Source organism: Macaca fascicularis, chromosome 10 (genome assembly GCF_037993035.2).
Source record: "Macaca fascicularis isolate 582-1 chromosome 10, T2T-MFA8v1.1".
Lineage (NCBI taxonomy): Eukaryota > Metazoa > Chordata > Mammalia > Primates > Cercopithecidae > Macaca > Macaca fascicularis.
The window spans coordinates 32,893,341-32,911,115 of NC_088384.1; the positions used below are offsets into that span (position 1 = coordinate 32,893,341).

The following is a 17,775-nucleotide window of genomic DNA, read 5'->3' on the forward strand; positions in this document are numbered from 1 at the left end:
GCGTCCCCGTGGTAGGTGTCCGCGCGGCCGGGGTGTCCTCGTGAGGGTGTCCGCGCGGCGGTGGCCGGGGTGTCCCCGTGGGGGTGCCCACGCGGGGGTGTCCATACACCGGCCTCTTGGTCTAGTCTTGCTCAGGAGTTCGGGCTGCTTCTAGCCACAGGCAGCCCCTTCCCAGATGGGGAAACTGAGCCCAGCCTTGTCTAAGGTCCTGCTGTGCTGGCTGCACCTGTGATCTCCCAGAGCTGGTGTCCCAGTAACAACTACAGTTCTGAAGATGATGATATCCCACTTCCTGAGGTCACCAGCCGCCGGCCCCACTGGCCAGACTTCCCACGTTCTTCCCAGACCCCTAGTAGACTCTAGAGGTTAGAGGCTGCACAGAGCAAGGGGAGGATACACACTCATCCTCCTGGAGCCCCTGAGGAACAGTTGACCAAATCCGGACGATAATTATAACTGAGCACTTGAAGCAGACGCTGGGTGTCTGGTCACTCAGGAGGGTTCAAACCTCACCGTGTAGGACAGACTCCCCCAGAGCTCGCCAAAGCGCCACCATATCTGGTATGTGTGGCCAGTTTCATTCCATGCACGACAACATGGTCCCCCACCATGCAGGGGGCCCCTCGACCCTGCCCCCTGGATGCCTGTGACAGCGAGCAGCTCTCCCCACAGGCAGTGAGTGTAGAGGGGTGTAAGGACAGGGTCAGGGCTCCTTCCCAGGGATGGTGGCTATGGGAGGCAGGGTGGCTGGCCCTCAGCCGGCGGTGGACTCGGGAGGGAGGGCTGACTGCGTGTGTGGGTGGGCAGAGCTGTCGCTATGGAGGTTTTGGGGATCTCCAGGACAGAAGGTGGCCTGACAGAGTTCTGGGAGGCAGTCACCACCTCGTGGCCTTGCTGAGACCTGGAACCCTTGGCCAGGGCACTCTCTTTCTTTTTTTTTTTTTTTTTTTTTTTTGAGACGGAGTCTCGCTCTGCCGCCCAGGCTGGAGTGCAGTGGCCGGATCTCAGCTCACTGCAAGCTCCGCCTCCCGGGTTCACGCCATTCTCCTGCCTCAGCCTCCCGAGTAGCTGGGACTACAGGCGCCGCCACCTCGCCCGGCTAGTTTTTTGTATTTTTTAAAGTAGAGACGGGGTTTCACCGTGTCAGCCAGGATGGTCTCGATCTCCTGACCTCGTGATCCGCCCGTCTCGGCCTCCCAAAGTGCTGGGATTACAGGCTTGAGCCACCGCGCAGGGCACTCTCTTTCAAAGCTTCTTGGCTGCATGTGTCAGGTGGGCAAGCTCAGGAAGGTTAAATGCACCCTTGCTAGTGGAGTCCAATAAAGGGGGAATCGGCATCAAAAAGAGGAAAAAGGTTCAAAGGGGATTTATCATGGGGTTCAGAATCACGGATGTGAGGGACGGTAGTGGGAACAACAGACAGAAAAGTTTCCCCTTCCCACACTCACAGTCCAGACATGGCAATAGCCAATTTCTAAAGTTCTGGGCGTTCTGGGCTCAGAATGGGGAATATCATACAAGGCCTCAGGGGGGTAATGCCCTTATCTTCCCATCTTAAGGGAAAGAGCGAGCTGAACCTTCTGTGCAAAATAGGATGATGATCCTGTTCCTCCCAGTAAGAAATAAAATAAGTAGCCACCAGGCATTCCCTTCTGCCAGAGGAGCAGTTGTTTTTTAAATAGCCCTTTGGTGCCCAGTCTATTACTAAACCATATGAGTCTTTTTTTTTTTTGAGACAGTCTTGCTCTGTCGCCCAGGCTGGAGTGCAGTGGTGTGATCTCGGCTCACTGCAAGCTCTGCCTCCCGGATTCATGCCATTCTCCTGCCTCAGCCTCCCGAGTAGCTGGGACTACAGGCGCCCACCACCTTGCCCGGCCAATTTTTTGTATTTTTAGTAAAGATGGGGTTTCACCGTGTTAGCCAGTATGGTCTCTATCTCCTGACCTCGTGGTCTGCCTACCTCGGCCTCCCAAATCTCATGCCTGGGATTACAGGCATGAGCCACTGCGCCCGGCCGAGTCATTTTTTAATACTAGTGCATGTGAGTTAACACAAACTTCCCAAATTAAAGTTTTAGATGGGCCCTCAAAATTTTTAGGACATGGTTTTCCTACAGGTTTATATTGAAAGTATAGGGTATCTCCTATTACTCCCCTTTTTATTTGTCTTAAAGGAGAAAGGGGGAGGCCGGAGACCAAATGTCCCCCTTTCCCTGTAGCTAATCTCTCTGAAAGACAAGGAGCCCAGACTTTGGAGTTTCTGGATGGATACAACCAGGTGCATGTCCGAGGCACAGAGGAGGGTATTTATGACCCATAGTAACATTAAATGCAGTGCCTTCTTCTCCTGGTTGAGCAGGGCAATGGTCATCTGTAGCACCAGACATCCACACGCTATCATTAGTATCGATTTCCGCAGGAGCATCCATCCAGGTGAGAGGTTGAATAAGTGGAGGAAAAGGCACGTAAGCCCAGTAAGAATAGTTTTGTGTAGCAGGTAAATCAGTTTGAGGGGAAACTGGTGAGACAGAAAGTATAAGGAAGATAGTTATTAAATAAAACCTATTGTAAGCGAGATCCAGTGCTGAAGGAGGAAAAGAAGAACAGAGGGATGTTATTTTCAGGCTAATAGAAATGGTGAGATTTTTAGGTTCGTAAGGAGAAAAAGAGGGAATTAGGAGAAGTGGGATTAGTTAGAGGGGTCTCCGTTGCCATTAGGGAGGATTGAACCAGACCCATTTTGATTTGGCGTGCCAGTTTCTAAGCAGTCAGCACAGATCTCACCAGGTATGAGGGCGGTCTCTGATGCAGACGTCTCTTCCCTGTGGTTTTTTTTTTTTTTTTTTTTTTGAGACGGAGTCTTGCTCTGTCACCCAGGCTGGAGTGTGGTGGCGCCATCTCGGCTCACTGCAAGCTCCGCCTCCCGGAATCACACCATTCTCCTGCCTCAGCCTCCCGAGTAGCTGGGACTACAGGCACCCGCCACTGCACCCGACTAATTTTTTGTATTTTTAGTAGAGACGGGGTTTCACCGTGTTAGCCAGGATGGTCTCGATCTCCTGACCTCGTGATCCTCTCGTCTCGGCCTCCCAAAGTGCTGGGATTACAGGCGTGAGCCACTGCGCCCGGCCTTCCCTGTGGTTTTTATTGTCAGTATTTACACAAAGTTTTGTTTTTTTTTTTTTTTTTTTTTTTTTTGAGACGGAGTCTCGCTCTGTCGCCCAGGCTGGAGTGCAGTGGCTGGATCTCAGCTCACTGCAAGCTCCGCCTCCCGGGTTTACGCCATTCTCCTGCCTCAGCCTCCCGAGTAGCTGGGACTACAGGCGCCTGCCACCTCACCCGGCTAGTTTTTTTGTATTTTTTAGTAGAGACGGGGTTTCACCGTGTTAGCCAGAATGGTCTCCATCTCCTGACCTCGTGATCCGCCCGTCTCTGTCTCCTAGTGGGCACCCAGACAGGGGATTGATGATATCCTGGTGAAATGCAAGCATACCCTCTTCCCACGTTATAATTGTTCCAGGTTCCCAGGTATTGGTTTGGGAGTTTTTCCGTGACACTGGCTTGCCTTCATTTAGGGAGAATTCTTTGCCTGTATAATGGCATTTAGCTGCAGTCAGAGTATTTTCTTTAGGAACATTTAGAAAGTTTAAAGTAAACAATGCTAAATGTAATTGGGAGTGGGGAGTGGTTAAATTATGCTTTTAAACCAGCCTTGTCTTCTTTTACAGTAACTTGAAGAGGTTTAGTAATTTTTTCAGGTTTTGGACAGAGACCGAATCCAGGAACAAACCCTATGTTTTCCATTATATGTTGACTGGGAGCACTATAAGAGTTATGTGGAATATTAATTTCAGCCCCCCACTGTGCCAGCAAATCTCTTCCCCAAAGATTAATGGGGATTGGTGTGATATAAGGCGAATTGTTCCCTTTTGACCATCAGGGCCAGTGCAAGGCAAGATAAACATACTCTGGTGAACTTCATCAGCTTTTCCAACACCTACTAATTTCATGTTAGCGGGATGTTTAGGCCAGGATGAAGGCCGTAAATTAGAGGACACAATAGAAATCGCAGCCCCGGTATCTACTAGGCCCTCAAACTTTTTCCCTTGAATGTGTATGGTGTAGGTGGGCTGCTGTTTAGCAATTACATTAATGCAATAAGTGGCTTTTTCACCACCGGAGCCCATCCCAGGACCCTGTGTCTTATCTCCTTTGTTTAAAACAATATTAGGTAGTAAAAGTAATTGAGCAGTGGACTCACCAGCCAGAATGGAAATAGGAACTTTGGCAGACACGATGAGTTTAATCTCATCAGAGGAATCAATTAATGAGACAGGTATGAACTATGATACCTTTAGCAGAGGTGGATGCCCTGCCTAACACCAGGCCCACCGAACCTTGAGGTAAAGGGCCAGTGACCCCCATGGGGACAATTAAAGGCAAAAAATTAGGTGGTAAATTTAGAGGAATGGTACTACAGAGATCGGCCTCCCCGCCCCCTTCTGTGGAGGTACACAAACATTGTACTGAGACAGAAGAAGAGACTGAGACCCATCTGGGTTGGCTGTAGGTAAATTTGTTTGTGCTGGGGGCTGTGTTGGGACTGCTTGAAGGGGAAATGCAATGTTGGTCTGAGTCTGAGGTGTCCCATTTGATATTGGAGCCTGGGGCTGGCCCCGCTTCCCGTTTCCCTGGTTCTGTGGCAAGGGATTTTCATCTATATCAGACTTAGAGTGGCAAGTACTTGCCCAATGTTTACCTTTATGACAACGCAGGCAAACGGTAGCAGGAGCATTTGACCGTGTTTGTTGAGCCAACTTGGCTGCTTTAAGTTTTTCACAGTGCAATTTTTTTTTTAGTGTGACCAAGTTGACCACAATTATAGCAGGCTCCAAGAAAATAATCAGTCGAGCCAGTTTGGTTGCCATCCTTCATGGCCCGTGCCCACAATAGCTTCGTGTGTGTCTGATCCAATGCCTTCACTAGCCTTCATATATGCAGGCAATACCTCGTGATCAGGTAAATTTTGTCGTTGGCCGGAACACGTGGCCGTTCTACGCTCATGGTTCGCATTTTCAAAAGCTAACATACGAAGGAGAATACCTTGAGCGTGCTCATCAGAGACGGATTTTTCAACAGCATCTTGTAATTTAGCCAAAAAATCAGGATATAATTCATTGTGACCCTGTTTAACTGTAGTAAAAGAAACAGGAGCTTGGCCTGGGGCACGTAATTTATCCCAAGCTCTCATACATAGCTTTGTTACTTGTTCCGTGGTGAGAGCATCAAAGCCTAATTGAGTGGTAGTATCAGAGTGTTATCAGAGCCTGTGAGCTGAGCCTGAGTAATTGGAATGCCATCAGCCCAATTTAGCTGAGCCTGCAGGCGGTCCTCCTCTGACCACCAGCTACGGAACTGTAAATGCTGAGATGGAGTTAGAACAGCTTTTGCCAAAAGGTCCCAGTCTAAAGGAAGCAAAATGACCTCAGTACAAAGAGTCTGTAATACCATTTTAACATATGGTGAAGTAGGACCATACTGAGTACAAGCATCCTTGAGTTCTTTTAAAAAGGTAAGATTGAGCAGCGCGTATTGACGCACTTGTACCCCTTGAGCATTAGGAGGTTCCAGCGTGACAGGATAAGCCCACGCCTCTCATCTATTTGTTTGTTTATTTTGGCGTAATAAGTGTTGCATGGAAGTTTCAAGAGCAGGCACATGAGACGGAGTTGGCATAGAAGTGACAGGAAAAGTATGTGTAGATAAGGGAAACTGAGGTTGAGGAGGTTGGACTGGTATGAGAGTGTGAGAAAAGGGCACTGGGGGAGCAGAAGAGGCAGCAGCATATTGGTGATTACTGGCCCAGTCCTGTGCAACCAGAGTGGCAGGGGCGTCCATGCGTGAAGAAGGGTACAGAGAAGCAGGTTGAGTGGATGGCAAAGTGACCGGTTGAGGGACCGAAATGACAGGAGGGTGAGGGGCTGTGGTGGATGGGGAAGGGCCTGCAGAATTACAGGTAAATTGTAGTTTGGATGGCTCCGGAGGCAAAGACTGCAAAGGTTTGGGGAGGGAAGAGTTAGCATGGATGTGGTCCTGGGCTGTCCAAGTCAGGGAGCTACAAGTATCGGCTCTTCATGAAAATAAATAAGATCATCAGGGGGTGACGTTAAACCAAAGTCACCAGACTTAGATATTGAATCCTCAGTATTGTCAGGTGGGGGAGGAGTAGGCGAAGGGAGAGGCTGAGCAGATAACGAAGGCCGAGCAAGAGAGGAAAGCTGAGGAAGAAGTAGAGGGTCACCAGATTCAGAAAATTGTGGTAACTACAGGGGGTCACGGAATTGGTATGTCATTACGACGGCACGGCACATACGAAGGCCCAATCACCTCAAATAGTGACGGGAACATAATTTTCTGTTGGGACCAATTCCCGGAATTTTGCACCAACACGATCCCATAGTTCCACATCTCATGTTCCCTTTTCAGGAAACCAAGATATTTCTTCTTGGTTTTCTCCAAGGTATTTCTTCTACCGCCCTGAATAGGGTGACCATATTTTCCATGGGAACCTGAACTCCCCCCTGTTTTAACAGGAGTTTAATATAGCAGAGATAAGCATAATGTTTAGACTCCACGTGACCCATAGTTACCCTGGACAATACACAGACGACTCACCAATCGTCAGGGAGGCGAACAAGTGTTTCTGTGGACCGGACCGATGAACGTTTCTCCGCACCTACCAAAGGGAATCAGGTTCCCACATGCACTTAGGAAAAAGAAAACCATGTTGGGCTCCAGATAGGGGAACCCACCCCCAATATTTCAACGTAGATTCTTTCTATTTTCCGTAAGTGTCGGCCGGTAGAGAAATAAAGAGAAAGAGTACAAAGAGATGAATTTTACAGCTGGACTGCCGGGGATGATATCACATATCGGTAGGACTGTGATGCCCACCTGAGCTACAAAACCATCAAGTTTTTATTAAGGATTATAAAAGGGGAAGGGGTGTACGAACAGGGAGTAGTCACAAAGATCACATGCTTCAAAGGGCAAAAGGCAGAACAAAGATCACATGCCTCTGAGGAAACAGGACAAGGGCAAAATCAGAACTATTGATAAGGGTCTATGTTCAGCTGTGCACATATTGTCTTGATAAACATCTTAAACAACAGAAAACATGGTTCAAGAGCAGAGAACTGGTCTGACCACAAATTGACCAGGGCAGAGTTTTTTCCCCACCCTAATAATCCTTAGGGTACTACAGGAGACCAGGGCATATTTCAGTCCTTATCTCAACCACATAAGACAGACACTCCCAGAGTGGCCATTTATGGACCTTCCCCCAGGAATGCATTCCTTTCCCAGGGTCTTAATATTCCTTGCTTGGAAAAGAATTTAGCAATATCTCTCCTACTTGCACATCCATTTATAGGCTCTCTGCAAGAAGAAAAATATGGCTCTTTTTGCCTGACCCTGCAGGCAGTCAGACCTTGTGGTTGTCTTCCCTTGTTCCCTAAAACTTGCTGTTATTCTGTTCTTTTTCAAGGTGCACTGATTTCATATTGTTCAAACACACACGTTTTACAATCAATTTCTGCCGTTAACAATTATCACAGTTCGGCCAGGCGCGGTGGCTCAAGCCTGTAATCCCAGCACTTTGGGAGGCCGAGACGGGCGGATCACGAGGTCAGGAGATCGAGACCATCCTGGCTAATACGGTGAAACCCCGTCTCTACTAAAAATACAAAAAACTAGCCGGGCGAGGTGGCGGGCGCCTGTGGTCCCAGCTACTCGGGAGGCTGAGGCAGGAGAATGGCGGGAACCCGGGAGGCGGAGCTTGCAGTGAGCTGAGGTCCGGCCACTGCACTCCAGCCCGGCGACAGAGCGAGACTCCGTCTCAAAAAAAAAAAAAAAAAAAAAAAATTATCACAGTTGTCCTGAGGTGACGTACATTCTCAGCTTACAAAGACAACTGGATTAAGAGATTAAAGCAAAGGCAGGCATAAGAAATTATAAAAGTATTATTTGGGAATTGATAAATGTCCACATTAAAATGAAATCTTCACAATTTATGTTCCTCTGCCATGGCTCCAGCTGGTCCCTCCATTTGGGGTCCCTGACTTCCTGCAACACAGGTGTGAGCCACTGTGCCCGGCCCAGGGGTGTGTTTCTTTTCTTTTTTTTTTTTTCCTGAGACAGTCTCACTCTGTTACCCAGGCTGGAGTGCAGTGGTGCTAACGTAGCTCACTACAGCCTTGAACTCCTGGGCTCAACTCACCCTCCAGCCTCAGCTTCCCCAGTAGCTGGGACTGCAGGCCCTGCAGTTTCTCCTTTTAGAGCAGGAAGACTGGCCCTGTCCCAGGCTTGGAGGGGGTGGGTGATGCAGCCCCTGAACAGGAGCCAGAATGACAATACCTGTTGCCAGGAAAGAGCTCAAGATAGAGCAGCCATACAGGAGGGCTCCTGAGGTGGCCAGCCCACCTGTGGGTGCACATTTTGGAGGACCCTTCCTCTTGCCTTCACTGGTGCAGTGCTGCATTCTCTTGGGCCTTGCTATGAGCTCTGGGTGCTTGCTCTTTGCTGGCCTGTACCAGGCAGTGGGTTCAAAGTGGAGCAGAAAATTAATAGACAATGTGTCAGAAGGCAGAGGCAAGGGAGACACTTGCTGGGGCCAAGCCCTGCAGGTGGAGAGGGTATGCCTGGCTAAAGTGGGTGAAAGGCAAGGTTATGAGGCTCCCCAGGACACTGGAGTGCACAGGTGGTGTGTCCCCAGGTAACACCTGCCACCCAGCCCTTCCTCCCATCGAGCAGCGTCTGCCCTACCCACCTTTGAGGTACTTTGGGGTCCTTCCTCCCCAGCAGGCTACCCAAGCCCTTCCAGGTGCTTAAAGGCAGATCTCCTATGCTTGCAAATGACTCCCCTGTGCCAGTGTTTATCAGCCCGAGTGGGCTTCTAGGTGTGCACAGGGGGAGAGCAAGCCGCCCGAGATAAGCACATCCATACAGACAGCTGCTCACCCTGCCCAATAGCAGACAGGGGGCACAGTGCGAGGCTGCAGGGCAGGGTGACATAACAAGGACCCTGCTATGGCAACAAGAAGGACAGGCACCTGCCGTGGAAGGTAGGGACGTTGTGGGCAAAGCCTCTGGCTACCAGGCAGCAGGAGGAGAGAGACTCTCCTCCATCAGCAGGTTCATGCTCTCCGGGGGACCTCGTGGCAGCTTCCACCTGACCAGCAGTTCTTGGTTCTCTAGACTTATATTAAAGCTATCAGAATAATTTACAACAGTTTAGGCCTTTCCAAGCCTTTGAGTTGAGTTAGGAATTGAGTGTGCTTTGGACTGGCTGCTGGAACCGAGTTGTGGCTCTGTCAGTTCCCACAGGTGTGCACACATCTCACATGCACTCAGATGCTGGCTGCCAAGTGAAACGGTGGATGGGTTTGGCTGTGGGGCAGGCTGGCTGCAGGCCATGGCCTGAGTGCCTAGATGCAGCTTCCCAAGCTTTCTCAGCTGTGAGCCAGGTCTCCTGTAGGCTCCAGCTCTTGTTTCATTTAGGAGTGCATGTTCTAGACCCCAGTCTGTGGGGCATCTGCAGAGCCAGGGTGCGGAGAGACATGGCACTCCAGGTATATTCTCTGCAGCCTTGCCTGCCTAGGAAGGTGGAGGTGGCTGCAAAGATAGGTGCAGCCTTCTCATGGCAGACGCTAGGCTCTGATGCAGGTGGTGGGCAGGTTGCCCAGCCTTGGATGACAGACCTCACTCTGATCATGGAAACTCTTGGCCTTGTCTGAAGCAGCGACCAGCTCCAGGTGCTCTGGGAGGGTGGTGCTTCTTATCTGGGCAGGCTCGTATCTGCAGAGGGGGTGAGGACACTACTTGTTTTATACCCCAGAGTCTTGTCATCAGTCCCCACCCTGCCCTCACCCCGCAGACTGATGACTTTCTGTTATTTCTTCCTTCCTTCAGCAGGGAGCGGGCTGGTGCCTGGTGCTGGGTGTACCGGACCTCAGGTCCAGTTCAGTGTACTTCCCCTCTGCACTTCCTCCCTCTGCTCCCTTATTCTCCATCCCTCCCTTTTTTGGCTGCCCCTTGCCTGCCTTCCTCGCCAGTAGCTTGCACACAGATGACACCTTTTGCAGGCTAAAAAGGCTGAAAGTGGCACTATGTGTAGTCAGCCACCACGGAGGACCGAGGTGAGGTGACACCACAGCCAGCCCAAGAGGAATTCCAGGGATGAAACCTGAGCCCAGGCAGCTCTCCCTATGCCCGGGGTGGCTTCCCTCCTAGGTGACTGCAGCCGGGCACACCGAGACCCTGGCTGTGTGCACTGGCCAGCTGTGAGGGACAGGGGCTGCTTGTGCTTTTATTCTTGCTCACTTGTGATGGAGGGCAGCCTTCACAACTGAAAGGCACGTGGACTTGAGGAGAATGTTTTAGTCCACCTTGGTAGCTCATGCTTGTGATCCTAGCACCTTGGGAGGCCAAGGTGGGAGGATTGCTTGAGGCCAGGTGTTTGAGACCAGCCTGGGCAACATAGCCAGACCGCATCTCTACAAAACAAAAAAATTCAGCTGGACGTGGTGGTCGGTGCCTGTAGTCCTAGCTATTCTGGAGGCTGAGGCTAGAGGATCACTTGAGCCCAGGAGGTGGAGGCTGCAGTGAGCTGTGATTGTGCCACTGTGCCCCTGTCGTGGGGGCCCTTCTGGGTCTGTGTCCTAGCCCTGTGCTGACTGTGTTCCTTCTTGCTTTTCATCCCTCCCCCAAGCCAGAGTGAGATCCTGTCTCAAAAATAAATAGAATAAAAAAGAAAATATTTTAATTCTGACTCAGAACACTGGGTGAAGTTTGAGTTCAGAGTGGTTGGCATGGTGTGCCTGTGATTTGCAAAGATGATCACACACACCCACGGCCAGCCTCACCACCATATGGCTTGGTCTCTGGATTTGCACAGACTATGTGTATCGAGTCACTCTTTCTGCTATGATGTGTGGTGCCTTGTCACCCCTGACCGTCACAGGATGGAGTCTCCAATCCTGATGAAATAGATCCTATACCACATTTAACCAGACAGACATTCCTTCCCACCTCTCATCCCTTCTCTCAGCAGGTCAGCGGGACTATGATCTCCTGGTGATTGGCGGGGGATCTGGCGGCCTGGCTTGTGCCAAGGAGGGTATGTATTCTGTATCCTTTGTGGCAAGGCCTCAAAGCTTTTAGGGCCCCTAGAGAGGGTGGTGCTGTCCAGAAAGCGTCCATGAGCAAAATGCACCACCTCCCTGCTGGGGTCACCCCAGTGGCCTCTGTGTTGTGGCCTGTTCCCTGCCACGCTCCAGCTGTCTGCTGCACCCAGCGGCCACTGCGGCACTTCATGGCTGAACCTTCCTCAGCTCCAGCCCTCCAGCTCTTCCGCTTTACTCACAGTGAGAGCCCCAGTCCGACTAGTCTCAGCTCCCACCACTCACACCCTCTGCGGGCTCCCCACTTTCCTTCACGTGCTTCTGCACAGTCCTCTGCTTCGCCTTACTGTGGCTGTCCCCCTGCCTGCCTGCTCTCTGCACCTGCCCAGTTAGCTGCGAGGCTGGAGCTGCACCCTCCTTTCCTGTCCCTGTCCTTGTTCTTAGTGTTGGCACCTTCCCCCAGGGCCCATGGTCAGTTCTGCTGGCTGAGTCTTGTACTTGGCCTGGCACCCAGTGAGTAAAGATGTTGGGCAAATGGGCTGGACCCAGAGGTGTCCCGAGATGACACCTTGCAGATCTCTGCTAACCTGCATGATGCATGGGCCACCAGCACTTTGCCAGACTCTGTGCCCTGCTGTAGGAGTTCCTGGTCTGCTCTGGCCATGTGTAAACAATGATAAGGGGGCAGGTGTGGTGAATGGGGAGGGGAGGGGTGAAAGGGAGGTGGGGCTGAAATGAGAGGGAGTTCACCAGGCGCTTTGGCCCTGAAGCTGTGCTTCTCTGATGTCCAGTATTGGGCTTTAGAAGCATACATGGTGTAAAAGAAATCCACTACTCTTGCTCCCAGGGGGCTGGGGAGTGGGTAGGAACCTGGGAAGTCTCCTGGCCTATTGGGGATTAGCAGAGGCACGCAGGGTCTGTGCCACACTGTACTGTCAGAACCACTCCCAGAAACGGATGGCATAGGCAGCCACGAGGCCTAGTGCTGTTCCTTTTAGCAGACCAGGCACCTGGGCTGTGCGTTCACTCCCATGCTGTAGCTGCAGAGACCTGAGTCCCCTTTAATCCAGAATGTGGACAGCTCCTGGGTATGTCTTCGCCTTTTATGAGAGTGGCATTTCCCTGCAGAGGATGACATGGTTTTGCAGTTTTGTTGAGATGAACTGTAGCTATTAAAATGGGCAGCCTGATCATTCTTGACATGTGCATGAGTCCGTGCAGCCAGTACCGCAGTCACGATTGCGAGTGTGTCCTCCACTCCCTGTTAGTCCGCCAGGGCTGCCGTAATAAACAGACTGCCGCAACAGACTGGGTGGCTGAAACAGCACACACTTATTATCTCTCAGTTCTGGAGGCTGGAAATGATCAAGGTGCGGGCAGGGCTGGTTTCTTCTGAGGCCTCTCCCTTGGGCTGTAGATGGCAGCCATTGTCCCTCTGTGCATGTCTACGTCCTAATCTCTACCTATGCCTGTCCTACTGGATCAAGTGGATGGCGTCTTTTTCTGTTGGCTTTTTATTGGAGACAGAGTCTTGTTCTGCCTCCCAGGCTGGAGTGCAGTGGCATGATCGCAGCTCACTGCAACCTCAAACTCCTGGGTTCAAGCCATCCTCCTGCCTTACCCTCCCAAAATGCTATTACACATGTGGCCACTGTACCTGTATATGGCCTCATTTTAACTTAACTACTTTTTTTTGTTTGTTTTTGAGAGGGAGTCTTGCTTTGTCACTCAGGTTGGAGTGCAGTGGCGCGATCTTGGCTCACTGCAACCTGTGCCTCCTGGGTTCAAGCGATTCTCCTGCCACAGTTTCCCGAGTAGCTAGGATTACAGACGCCTGCCACCACACCTGGCTAATTTTTGTCTTTTAGTAGAGACGGGGTTTCACCGTGTTTGTCAAGCTGATGTCGATCTCCTGACCTCAAGTGATCCGCCTGCCTCAGCCTCCCAAAGTCCTGGGATTACAGGCGTGAGTCACCGCGTCCAGCCAACTTAATTACCTTTTTAAAGACCCCGTCTCTAAATACAGTCACATTCTGAAGTGCTAGGGTTTAGGGCTTCCACACAGGGATTTTGAGGGGATACAGCTCAGCCCATAACACCCCAACATTTTCTGAAACCTTGGCAATCCCTTCTGGCTTCCCCGCCTCTGCATCCCAGGCAACCAGGCATGTGCTGTGGCTATAGTTTACATTTTCTATAATTGGGTATAGACGGAATGCTGCTGTATGTCATCTCCCTCTTCTGGCTTCTTTCACTCAGGGTAGTGACCTTGAGACTTGTCTTCATTGGTGCAACTGTCGATGGCTTCTTGCTTTTCATTGCTGAGTAGTGTTCTGTTTATGGCTGTGCCGTCTCGTGTATGTGTTCCCCTGTAGCTTGACACTTGAATTGTTTCTACCTTTTGGCCATTGTGAACAGTACTGCTGTGAACATCTGTCTTTGTGTTTGTGTGGATATATGTTTTAAATTATTTTGGGTAGGTGCCTAAAATTGGACCAGCTGGGTCGTGTGTTATATCTCTTATTTAGGTGTTTTTTCATTTCTTTTAGTAGCATTTTTTAGTTGCTTTTTCAAGTTTTTTTTTATTTAAAAAAAGAGAGATGGGAGTCTCTCTGTGTTGCCCAGGCCAGTCTCAAAATCCTGGGCTCAAATGATCCTCTCACTTCGGCTTCCCAAAATGAGCCACTGTGTCTAGCCTGTAGTTTTCAACGTATACGTCTTTCACATATTTTATCAGACACATCCCTCAGTGTTTCATATTTTTAGAATCATTTTATTGGGATATACCTCACATTACGTATGCAGTTGTCCCTCGGTACCTGAAGACGACTGGTTTCAGGGCCCCTCGCTGTTACCAAAATCCATGGACACCGAAATTCGTGCATACTGCAGTCAGGCAGTTGGCCCTGCAGAACCCACAGATACAAAGTCAGCCCTCTGTATATATAGTTTTGCATCCTATGAATACTGTTTTTTCCTTTTTCTTTCTTTAATTTTCTTTCTTTTTTTTTTTTTTCTTTTTGAGATATCACTGTGTCACCCAGGCTGGAGTGCAGTGATGCAATCTTGGCTCACTGCAATCTCCACCTCCTGGGTTCAAGCAATTTTCCCACCTCAGCTTCCCAAGTGGCTAGAACCACAGACACCACCATACCTAGCTACTTTTTGTTTTTTTTTGGTGGAGATGGGGTTTGCTATGGTGCCCAGGCTGGTCTTGAATTCCTGAGCTCAAGTGATCCATCTGCCTCAGCCTTCCAAAGTGCTGGATTACAGTCATGAGCCACCATGCCCAGCTGAATACTGTGTTTTCAACCCAAGTTTGGTTACAGATTTGGAACTTGCTGATATGGAGAGACAATATATATATTTTTTTGAGATGGAGTTTTGCTCTTGTCACCCAGGCTGGAATGCAATGGCACAATCTTAGCTCACTGCAACCTCCGCCTCCCAGATTCAAGCAATTCTCTTGCCTCAGCCCCCCGAGTAGCTGGGATTACAGGTGCCTGCCACCACACCCAGCTAATTTTTATATTTTTAGTAGAGATGGGGTTTCACCATGTTGGCCAGGCTGGTCTCGAACTCCTGACCTCAGGTGATCCGCCCACCTTGGCCTTCCAAAGTGCTGGGATTACAGGTGGGAGCCACTGGGCCCAGTCAAGGATTATATTTATTGAAAAAAATTCATGTATGAATGGACCTGCACAGTTCAAACTTGTGTTATTCAAGAACATTTTAGTTTCTCCCCAAAATACCCTATACCCATTAGCAGTCACTCTCTTCCCCCCTCTCCCTGCCCCGGCAACCACTAATCTACTTCCTATATCCATGGATGGGTCTGTTCTGGACATTTCAGCTGTTTGTGTGTGTGTGTGTGTGTGTGTGTGTGTTTGAAACAGGGTCTTACTGTGTTGCCCAGGCTGGAGTGCAGTGGCGCCATCTTGGCTCACTGCAACCTCTACCTCTCGGGCTCAAGCAATTCTCCCACCTCAGCCTCCCGAGTAGCTGGGAATACAGGTGTGCACCACCACCTGTATTTTTAATAGAGACGGGGTTTCACCATACTGGCCAGGCTGGTCTTGAACTCTTGACCTCAAGTGATCCGCCCACCTTGGCCTCCCAAAGTGTTGGGATTAACAGGCGTGGGCGACCGTTGTTTTGTTTTTTGAGATGGAGTCTCGATCTGCCACCCTAGCTGGAGTGCAGTGGCATGATCTCGGCTCACTGCAACCTCTGCCTCCCAGGCTCAAGTGATTCTCCTGCCTCAGCCTCCCAAGTAGCTGGGACCACAGGCACACACCACTACATCCGACTAATTTTTGTACTTTTAGTAGAGATGGGGTTTCACCATGTTAGCCAGGCTGGTCTTGAACTCCTGACCTCAGGTGATGCTCCTACCTTGGCCTCCCAGAGTCATGGTATTACAGGCATGAGCCACCGTGCCTGGCCTCTTTTCACTTTCTTGATGGTATCCTTCGTGCCACAAAAGTTTTAAATTTTGATGAAGTCCAATTTATCTGTTTTTTTTCCTTTGTTGCTTATGATTTTGGTATCATGGCTAAGAAATCCAAGGTCACAAAGATTTACACCTGTGGTTTCTTCTAAGCATTTTATAGTTCAAGCTCTTACAGTTAGGTCTTTGATTTATTTTGAGTTGCTTTAGGGATTATGGCATGTACCTTAACTTGTCAATCTACTCTTAAAAAAGCATACATCTATTCCACCCCTCCTAACCTTCATTCTATGTTATTATATCATGCATTTTACTGTTATATGTTATAAATCCACAATACATCATTATTATTTTTGTTTAAAATATACATGTGAGAAAATCTCACATACTCACCCATGTATTTCTGTGCTCTTCATTCCTTTGTGAGGACCCACATTTCCATCTGGTATTTTTCTTCTACCTTAAGGGCATCCTTTAGCATTTCTTGTAATGTGGCTCTGGGGGTAATGAATTCTTTCAGCTTTTGTATGTCTGAAAACATCTTTATTTTGCCTTCTTTTTTGTTGTTGTTGTTGTTTTGTTTTTGTTTTTGTTTTTCTTTTTTTTGAGATGGAGTCTTGCTCTGTTGCCCAGGCTGGAGGGCAGTGGCGCGATCTCGGCTCACTGCAAGCTCCGCCTCCTGGGTTCACGCCATTCTCCTGCCTCAGCCTCCTGAGCAGCTGGGACTACAGTTGCCTGCCACCACACCCAGCTCATTTTTTGTGATTTTAGTAGAGACGGGGTTTCACCGTGTTAGCCAGGATGGTCTTGATCTCCTGACCTCATGACCCGCCCGCCTTGGCCTCCCAAAGTGCTGGGATTACAGGTGTGAGCCACCGTGCCTGGACCTCCTTTTTTTTTCAGTATTTTAAAAATTTTGCCCCTCTGATTTCTGGTTTGCATTGTTTCCAGTGAGAAATCTGCTACTGTTTTTATCTTAGTTTCTCTGTGGTGCGTCTTGGTTGCTTTTAGGATTTTCTCTTTTCATTGGTCTTGAGCAATGGTTTTTACTTATGGTGTGCCTTGATGTCATTCTGTTATTTTTATTTTTTTTGCTGGAGTTTGTTGAACTTCTTGGTTCTATGAATTTTTAGTTTTCATGAAGTTGTGAAAATTTTTGACCATTATTTTATCAAATAATTGTTCTGTCCCTCCCTCTTCCCCTCACATGTGGGGACTTTTAATTCCATGTATATTAGGCTGCATGAAGCTTCCCCACAACCTACTGATGCTCTTTTCATTAGAACCAATTTTCGCTCTGAAGGGGTGGCCTGCCCCTCCACACCTGTGGGTGTTTCTAGTTAGGTGGAACGAGAGACTTGAGAAAAGAAATAAGACACAGAGACAAAGTATAGAGAAAGAAAAGCGGGGCCCAGGGGACCGGCGCTCAGCTTACAGAGGACCCACGCCGGCATGGCCTCTGAGTTCCCTTAGTATTTATAGATAATTATCTTTACCATCTTAAAGATAAGGGAGTGGCAGGACAATAGGATCGTTTTTAGGGAGGAAATTAGCAGTAAGACATAAGAACAAGGATCTCTGTGACATGAATAAGTTTAAAGGAAAATCCTGTGCCTTGAGATAAACCTTTTAGCAACATTGTTTCATCCTATCACATGGGGATAAACCTTGGACAATACCTAGCTTTTCTAGGAACAAAGACACACCCTGCACGCCCAAAATCCATTAAACCTTGAGTTACCACAGCACATGTCTCTTGCAAGGACAAGGTTGGGGGTAGGGTCACAGATTAACAGCATCTCAAATACAGAACAAAATGGAGTCTCTTATGTCTACTTCTTTCTATATAGACACAGTAACAAGCTGATCTCTTTCTTTTCCCCACACGCTCTGCATTTCATTTTGGACAGTTTCTATTCCTATGTTTTCAAACCCATCAATAAAAGATTCTGCAACATCTGACCTGCCGTTAATCCCGTCCAGTGTATTTTTCATCTCCTGTGTTGTAGTTTTCATCTCCACAATCCAGCTTGAGCCTTTGGTTATATCTTCCGTGTTGCGCCTGCGCTGTTTGAACATGCAGAATGGCTAGTGGGGCAGTGAGCTGAGGAGAAGGGTCGGAGGGGAAGCTTGGCCTTTGGGTCTA

At 49.1% G+C, this 17,775-nt stretch overlaps 1 protein-coding gene across 14 annotated transcripts in view; it reads left to right on the plus strand.

Moving 5' to 3' along the window:
* Positions 1–17,775, plus strand: part of TXNRD2 (thioredoxin reductase 2) — a 68,720-nt gene that overhangs the window by 135 nt on the left and 50,810 nt on the right. For 8 of the 14 annotated variants that reach the window (XM_045363979.2, XM_005567957.4, XM_065522499.1 and 5 more), the window contains exon 2: positions 11,107–11,175. The exons of 2 other annotated variants lie outside the window; for them this stretch is intronic. In XM_045363979.2, the coding sequence (XP_045219914.2) occupies positions 11,107–11,175 (69 nt within the window). The remainder of the gene's footprint in view (positions 1–11,106; positions 11,176–17,775) is intronic. 4 more of the 14 variants (XM_045363980.2, XM_005567958.4, XM_065522500.1 and 1 more) reach the window with 1 other exon arrangement.